The sequence below is a fragment of the Lichenostomus cassidix genome, chromosome 27, assembly GCF_008360975.1.
Source record: "Lichenostomus cassidix isolate B80296 chromosome 27, HeHo_3.0, whole genome shotgun sequence".
NCBI lineage: Eukaryota > Metazoa > Chordata > Aves > Passeriformes > Meliphagidae > Lichenostomus > Lichenostomus cassidix.
In genome coordinates, this window is record NC_139507.1 from 2,403,558 (window position 1) to 2,412,562 (window position 9,005).

General features: G+C 41.0%; 1 protein-coding gene across 1 annotated transcript; it reads left to right on the forward strand.

Moving 5' to 3' along the window:
- The first annotated feature begins 3,091 nt into the window (after positions 1-3,091).
- On the forward strand, positions 3,092-8,931 carry SOST (sclerostin). The gene is made up of 2 exons (XM_085039838.1): positions 3,092-4,072; positions 7,104-8,931. Exons 1-2 carry the CDS (start codon positions 3,853-3,855, stop codon positions 7,520-7,522), a joined length of 639 nt encoding a protein of 212 aa, XP_084895964.1. The 5' UTR covers positions 3,092-3,852; the 3' UTR covers positions 7,523-8,931.
- Positions 8,932-9,005: the final 74 nt, after the last annotated feature.

The following is a 9,005-nucleotide window of genomic DNA, read 5'->3' on the forward strand; positions in this document are numbered from 1 at the left end:
AGCTGATTGGGAAAGGCTGCATCATGGAAAAAAAACCTCTGTTTGAGAAGCAAAGTTCCCAGTTGTGTCCAAACTGAATTCCTGGGCAGTGTGTGAAGCATGAGCCATTGTCCACAGTGCTCAAATTGCTCCCAGCTTAGGGCTTGGATGCTGAACAGAACCCCTTTGGCCCAGCTGTGGGCAGAGTGAGCACCTGAGCTGGAAGTGAGTGAAGCAATTTCAGCAAGTGGTTCAGATGTGTCTTCATTGCAGTGCTGCAGTGCAGGCATTTTGGGACAGATGCTTGAGTTCAGAAAGCAGCAGCAATGGACTCAGACTGAGTATGTGGTGCCAATTAACTCCTTGTGTGTTAATTAATGTGTCTGATTCCTTCTCAGAGTACTGTACTGGTTTTGGCTGAGTTGATTTTATTGCCAGTGTCTGCTAGGGGCTGTGTTTTGTGCTGAGCACAGTGATGATCTTACAGAGATGGTTTTGTTGCTGCTGAGCAGGGATTACCCAGAGCCAAGGCCTTTTTGGCTGGGGAGGGGCTGGGGGTGTGTGGGAAATGGGGGGAAACTCCCTGAGACAGCAGATCCCAAGGGACCAAATGGATATCCCAGACCATTTGGCATCGTGCTCAGCATATAAAGTTGGGAGTGATGGTGTTTGTCTTCCCAAGCAGCAGTTCCACGTCCTGCTCCCCTGGAGGTGTCTGAACACACCTGCCTGCCCGGGGGAGGCAGGGAATTCATTCTTTGCTTTGCTTGGCTTGCATGCCTGGCTTTTGCTGTTCCTATTCAACTGTCTTTAGCTCAACCCATGAGCTTTTACCTTGCAGATTCTCTGCCAGTCCCCCTTGGTGGGGAGTGAGTGAGAAGCTGCGTGAGTTTGGCTATGGCTGTGGGCAAACCACAACTCGTGACTAAGGCTGATATTTTTCAGCTCAGAAAATAACATCTCAGTTGTGAATATAAGGGCTCCAGCATCAGTCCCACCCTGCTAGGAGAGGGTTCATTCTGGGTACATACTATCCTTGATAACTCTTTTTTTTTCCCCCCCCTGTGCTTCATTAACAGTACAAAAATCAATTTTTTGTGGGGAGCTGCAGCTGCAGAAAGGACTGTGAGCAGGCAAGCAGCTACAGTATGTGAAAGAATGGGTTTGTAGTTAAGGAATCTGAATGTCTGTGAGATTTGGGTTCTTTTCTGGCATCTATTAGGCTGCCCTCCCACCTTATGGACAAGATATTTTAAGCCACAGGCTAAATACAGGTTCTGATTTTTACATTCAGAAAAATCTTTGGTATTATTTCTCTCAGTGGGTTATACAGATAAATGTTAAAACAACTAATACAGGGGATTGTTTAGGTACATGAGAGAAGCTACATCTGAAAAATTTGCATGTTTTGTGTGACAGTTGATTATTCTAAAGGAGATTCTGTCTAGTAGGATTGCTCTGACAATGATAGCTTTTGGAAATATTCTTCAAGCAGATATTCCATTAAAAGACATTAACAGAAACTGAGTTTTGGTGGATACATACAATTCTGAAGGCATTTAAACAGGGGAATAAATAGGTAGCAATGGTTCAGTGATTACCAACTTTGTTCTGCTCTCCTGTCCTGCTTTTCAGCTGAGCTCCAAGGTGCCACGAGCTGTGATGTCACTTTGGACAAGGTGAATAGCCATACATGGTGCTATTCCTAGCTGACAAAAATAATACCAAAATCTTTGTTTAGTTCCTGGTCCTTCAGGACTTCAAGTCCTTCACAACTTGTTCAGTTTAGCTCTAAGCCAAAAATAGATTTACTTGTAAGTAAGCAAAATTAGGCTTAGAAGAACATTTGCAATAGTTGAGAGTTTGGGTTTCCTGTATTGGTGAGACCATCATTAACTGCTGTGACAAGAGGAGGAGGCTGGTAATGAAAGATAATCAGTGCCACTGATGATGATGATAATGATGATGATGGTTATAGAGAAAAAAGAATCAGCATATTGGAGGCATATGATTGTCTGTGACAAATACAAATATTTGTTACAGACAATAATTGTTGTTTATAATACAGACTGTACAAAGCAGTCTGTATTAAAGGATGTATTAAGAATATGTCCTGACTGGCTGAAGAGAAAAAAATCTTGTAGAAGGAGAATAGTCTGTTGTATTTCTCCATAAAAACAGAGTGATTTCTGAGATGGGAGGATGCTGGGCTGGAGGCAAGGAGGAAGGGGAACAGGCAGTAAGGGCACACTGTTGTATGAAACACAATGCATGATTTCTTTTAGACATTCTTAGGAGTATTTGGAAAGGAGAACCTTCTGAGAATGCTGATTTCTAATTCTGGGCTGAGCAAAAGGCTAGGAAAGGAAAGCACCTTCCAATACATTGCAGATGCCAATATTTTAGGAAAGGACCATTGTACAGAGCAGGTGTGCTAAAGCTCATCCTGGTGCATCTGCTGTGTCTCTGTGTGACTAAAGAGGTGAAATGTCCTCAGGTCATTGTTTAATATCAAGGGCTCTCCAAGGCAGAACACACCTATATAGTAAATTTGGTGACACCTTTTTTCTGTTCCCCATCAGGGGAATTGTCAGAACGATGTGCAAGGCATTCTGAGTCTTACAGTAATAGGGGTAAGTCAGAATTGGTTTTGAATCTCTTCTACAGGAAATATTTTCATGAGAAAATATGTGACAAGCATGGCAGTAACACTCAGTTGTCCCTGTACTGCTTTGAGCAAACATTTTGTTCCCAGCAGCTGTGATGAGCTCAGTGTGGATCTAACCTAACTAAAGGCTGAGGTGCTTTCTGATTAATGTATTTAGCCTAACATCATTTGCAAATCCCTTCAAAGTGGATGTGGTCTTGAGACACAGAAATTATGATATTATCACCACTATCATCCCATTTTTGCAAGGAAGATCAGATTTTAAAACATGATACATGAATACATGTCAGGCACAGATGCTCTAGACATAAAGTCATCAGTTCTCTCTTTTTGTTGGTTCTATCATGACTGGAAATCAGTCTGGCCATGTTCTTGTGTTTAAAATAAACAACATGTTTTTGTGTTTAAAATAAACAACATAAATAAGCAGTAGTATGAAATGAATTTAAAGCAAATGCAAACGTGTTAAGATTTTTTTCCAAGTGTTAAAAATGTGAGAAAGAGCACATCAAAAACTATGATGTGCAACATTCTGGCTGTTTACCCTAAAAAACATACTCCAAATAACGTTTTTTATGGAAAAGTAAACACAACAACTTCTCATATTGAAATAAACCTCTTCCCTGTTCCTTCCAGTATATTTGTGGAACAAAATGTAGAGCTCCTTGTTTTGGAAAGGGAAAAATGCTGCCCTACCCCTAATCATTTCTCTGCAGAGACTGAAAAGCAGTTTGTAGGTTTAATTACTTTACACAGCAAGCAAAGGGAAAAGGAATAAAAGAGCAAAAGTAAAAAGTCTGAAAAACTTTTGGAAAAGACAATAGCCAAAGTTTCAAATATGGATGGAGGTAAAAGCAGGATTTAATTACAACATTGTTAGTAAAAAACTGCAGAAAGACTTGTCAGGTTGCAATTCATTGTAGTCTTGTCTATCACCATTTGTTGCCAGGCTCAAAAATTAAGTGAATATGAGAAGTTTTTTTGCATGAAAGTTGTAAAATATTGTCACCAGCCCACCCCCACACACCCATTTTATTTCACACTGACAAAAGCTGAGATGAATGAGTTGCTGTCTGGCCCTTCCCACTTTGTGTAGTCATTGGCTGGCTTGGTTCTAAAAAGGATTTTAAAAAGGGGAATAATGTGCCTTTGCCTGGGATCTGGGACTGTCAGGGTGCTGAAAAGCTGATCTGTGAGCTGCCAGCATGCAGATCTGCTGGGCAGTGTGCGCTGTGTGCGTCGTGACACAAATCCCATTCCAGCCGGCGGGAGGCTGGCAGATGTTTAAAAATGATGCCACAGAAATCATTCCTGAGATCACTGAGAACACAGAAACGCCGATGGAGCAGACTTTCAGCAACAACAATACAATGAATCAGGCAAAACATGGAGGAAGACACATACAACAAACTCCAGATCTTAACGGTAAGAAAAATCTCATTTTTACTGTTTTGGATCATAGCAGACAATATGTAAAAGAATATTTTTTATCATATATGTTTGTTTATTAACACTTTTAGGTGTGGCCCAACTGCTTTAAGTGATAGGGATTTATATCTACTATTGAGAAAGTATGAATATAAACATTAGAAAGAATATATTGGAGTTTACTGATGAAAACATCACTGCTGCTCTGCCCAGCTGCTCTCTGCAGACAACTCAATACATAAAACCTGAAGTAGATATTACTTACCACTTCTCTGTGTTTTATGCTTCCAGTGTGAGAAAATACCACAAGTCACTTTTCTCTCTTTAATATTAAGATGGGGGAATGTGCTGACAGTGGAGACAATAATATAAATTCTTAATATTTAGGGACATCCACACTAGTTGTGACTAAGATCACACATCAGAAATGGCACATGAAGTTTGTCTTCAGCTGGATGAGAGCAATGCTGCTCACTGTGCTTTGCTAAAAGACACATCTTCAGTCAGATTCCAGCAGCCAAAAATGCTCCATGATCTATTGTCACTGCACTTGACCAATTGTCTAACTTTAGCAGCAATGCAAAACATCTCCTCCTTTTGAGGAGAGACAGAAGGTGGAAAGCCAACACCAAACAGAGAAAGGTAGCTTTAAAAAAGTTTTCTGCTGGAAAATAGGGCAAAATGGTGCTCCAGACACACAGCAGAAAGCACAGAGCAGCACAGCAACAGATCAAACTTAGAGTTGCCACTGTTGTGCATTGCAGATCTCAGCCAGCCTTCTTTTTCTGGGCACACATGGAAGGCAATTGTGAATTTCTGCTGCAGCTGTCAGTTAAGGCTTTTAAAACCATAGGGTTAACAATATTGTAAAAGAAAGGAAAAAAAAAAAAGGAAAGAAAAAATTTAAAAAGGAAAGAAAAAATTAAAAAAAGAAGAAAAGAAAGAAAGGGAAAAAAACCCCTCAAACCAAAAATTCTAATGCTTTTGAGTTAATTCCTGAGGTTGGAGCACTCTGTTTCTCCCAGGCAGCCCCACCAGCCCCAGGTCAGAGCAGGTTGGTTTTCTTGTCACATCTGAATCCCTTCATTTTTTAGCCTCTTAACTACTCTAACATCAGGTGATGGGAATCTGCCCCATGATATGTGCATATTTTTTGAAGTGGAAAGGACATTTACTTAGGAAATCAAACAGTGAAGGACACTGGGCAGTTGTTTATGGTCTTGCATGTTCATTTTGGCATCTTTAACATAAAGAATCAAAATTATGACCCAAAGTGGGCAGATCTGTCTGGAACATATGGGGATGCACCAGACCATGAATGATTTTGCACTTTGAATGATTTTGCACTTTGTTCAACCTGCACATGACAGGACAGGGCATAATGCACATAATATCAGCCTATAGAGCTGAAGCAAAGGCCTGGATATTTAACAGTACCTGCCTGTGCATTATGGGGTACAAAACACCTTATTCAATGCATTTTTTTTCTTCCAGACAGGCAAAATTTTCGTAGATGCTTAGGGAACTCGGAGTTCACATTGCCAGTATTTTTGCCACAGCTGACAAGGATTGTTTAATTTCATTAATGCAGTCCTCCAAACTTCTAAAAAAAAGAAATCTTGCTATCTGTACTTTGACAAATAGAAATCTGAGCACCAAAAGTCCTGTTTCTGTACTTCACAGGAAAATCAGAAATTAAAAGGTCTGTACAAATACTGTTCTGTCACTAATGATTCAGGGTCAGAATTCTCTTTTGCTGAAGTAAAGAGGGAACTTTGAAGCGTTCCTGAGTTAAAACTGTCCTTTTGACTAAGAGAAGAACATTAATATGTGTTTATCTAGATGAAGTTATTTGATAAACACCTAAAAATCAAATTTTGTGTCTTCCCAACAAGTCAATTAACCAAGCATGTCATTTGGGAAAAGAGACACTTTTGGGAAAAGTTATGTCCCTACAACTGGGAAGTTTCTAAATACTTCATGCTAAAAAGACTTGTATTTTCTAATGCTTCTTTTGCCTATAGTTATCCATTGAGAAAAAGGAGAGGGAAAATCTGTAAGGTTCCTAATAGCCAGAAGATGCCTCTAGCTATCTGAATGAAACTATGTGGGCCATGTGGAATTACCACAGAGAGTAGTGAACTTGGAAAAACTAGTGCCAGAATAGTGGGAATTCCTCAGTGCTGCTGTTACCTGCAGTGATTTTTCTCACCTGGAACACATTGTGCAAGCTAAAAATCACTTAAGAAACACTTTTTGTGGCAGAAGGATTTAAATCTGGAGTTAACATCTGAAGTTAATAGAGTTAAAGTAGAGCCATGGGAGAAGGAGTTGTCCATGGGTAAATGAAGCCAGGAGATCACTGTCCAAATTTCCCATGAAGTAGCAGCTGCTGCTGGGGCTGAACTCCTGAAGCTCCATGTCCCTCTGCACAGCACTGACATGAAATGTCCCTGGTGGATTTTATTTCCCAATTTGTATATTGTTATTCAAGGGTCTCACAGCCAGAGCAGCCAAATAGCCACAAGCTGCAGGAGTGGCTCTTCGGTGACATTTCTCCTGAAAATCTGCTGTTCCAGACATTCCTCTTGTACCTATCTCAGAGAGACACCTGCTGCAGAGACCAAAAAGTGCTTTCTCAAAGAGGAAGCAGCCAGTCATTAATGAAGTTACTCTTGTTTGCAGTTAGCAGCCAGTAATTAATGAAGTTACTCTTATTTGCAGATAGCAGCCAGTAATTAATGAAGTTGCTCCTGTTTGCAGATAACAGTCAGTAATTAACAAAGTGACTATTGTTAGCAGACAGCAGTCAGTAATTAATGAAGTTACTCCTGTTTGCAGCCAGCAGTAATTGATAAAGTTACTCCTGTTTGCAGCCAGCAGTCAGTAATTAATTAATGCAATGACTCGTTTTGCAGCTAGCAATCAGTAATTGATGCAATGACTCGTTTGCAGCTAGCAGTCAGTAATGAATGCAATGACTCGTTTGCAGCCAGCAGTCAGTAATTAATGCAATGTCTCTTTGCAGACGCAGAGTTCAGCTGCCGCGAGATGCGCACCACGCGCTACCTGACCGACGGTCCTTGCCGCAGCCTCAAGCCCGTCAAGGAGCTGGTGTGCTCCGGCCAGTGCCTTCCCTCCCACCTGCTGCCCAACTCCATCGGCAGGGGCAAGTGGTGGCGGCAGAACTCGCTGGATTATCGCTGCATCCCTGCCCACAGCCGCACGCAGCGCGTGCTGCTGGCCTGTCCCCAGGAGGAGACGCGGACTCACAAGTTCCGAGCCGTCACAGCCTGCAAGTGCAAGCGCTACACTCGCTACCACAACCAGTCCGAGCTCAAGGACTTCGGCAAGGAGCCTGCCAGGCCTCAGAAGAACAAGAAACCCCATCTGTCCAGAGCCAGGAGTGGCAAATCTAACCAGCACGAGTTAGAAAATGCTTATTAGGAGGTGGCTCTGGGTGGCACAGACTGGCAGCTCTGGATGTTTTGTAAACCATCAAAAGGCGCTCAGAGGCCACAGCATGATGTTCTGACTGCAGTAGGTTCCAATTCCTTCTGCTAAGCTGGGTCAAAGGCTCACACAGACAAAAATTGATCAGATTGTAGCACTTATGGTCTGATAAGAGAATGAGATAAAGCGAGCAGGAGGGAGCTGGAGGGACACCTTGGAGGTTCATGCGAGTTTGTGTGTCTGGTCTGAGGAGGAAGGCAGAGGAAAGTGAAGCTGTTATGGTGACAATCAAGCTTGGCTAGAAATCATTCCACTCACTTGCTGTGAAAAGAACACTGAGATCCCTTTCCCAGACACGTGCCGTGATGCAGGACAAGCTCACAGTTAGGGAAGCACCAGTTGGCACTCTCTGAATGAGCCATGGAGAGTTAGGGGCAGCAGGGATTTCAAGTTACGGTGAATGAAGTCAAATTGTTGGGAAATTAACATGTTATCAGATGTCCTCATGCACCAGGTGTTTCCTCTCAAACACAGAAACCAAAATCTGACAATAGTGTCCTCAAAACAGAAGTAAAAATGTGACAAATCTATTTCACACTTTTGATTAAAAGAGTGTGGGACCAACAGGTTCCAAACTGAGATTTGGCAACTAAGACCATATTGATTTAGGAACAATGATTTGTTTTAGGGACAGTTCAGGAAATTCTACTAAGTGGAGCAGGTTTATGAAACAGATGCTCCTCTCAAACCAGATAACCTCACTGATGTTTGTCCTGTAAACAGCTAACAATATACATAGTTTACCATAAAAGATACTGATTACTCCTTATTTCCTAGAACACATTTGACTTTAATATCAGCTTAGATATGTCCATTTACATTTCCTGTTCTGTAGAGTTTGGATTATCCTGCACCACACTTTGTAGCCCTATAGCTGTGCAAACCAAGCTCTGTGAGTAAGGTGGTGGTTCTGCATTAAAAGTGAGCCTCTGCTAAGTCATGAATTCCTCTAGAAAAGTCTTTATGCAGCTTTGATAAGTCTTTAGTTTGGCAGCAACTTTCTTTTACTTAGCTTCTCGACACTCAGACTAATGTTTGTGTTTTTACATTAAAGAATATTGTTAGAAAGTGAATTGTATACGTCCTGTAGAATTTATGCTGAAATAATATAAGCTGTGGAAATTTGCAATGTTGATAGATTTTTCAATTATTTTATGTGGGATCAGAACCTAGAGAGAAAAGGTATCATTTCAGAGAGAGAATTATGTATTTATTTTTTTCCAGAAGTTATTTATGCAATGTTTTAACTTGTAGAGAATGAGGAGTAATACTGCTTTTAAAATATTAGTCTGTTATTTTTAATTTTAAATACATTGTTAATAAAGTTGAAACAATGATTAATTGTAGGAAGACTCCTTGATTTTCAGCTCCAGCATAAAGCTGATTTCCTGCAAAGCCAGTGATTTACAGAACAGTC

Coding starts and splice junctions, on each gene's coding strand:
- SOST (XM_085039838.1), top strand. CDS start 3,853: ATGCAGATCTGCTGGGCAGTGTGCGCTGTGTGCGTCGTGACACAAATC. Junction 4,073..7,103: donor ACAAACTCCAGATCTTAACG/GTAAGAAAAATC, acceptor GTCTCTTTGCAG/ACGCAGAGTTCAGCTGCCGC.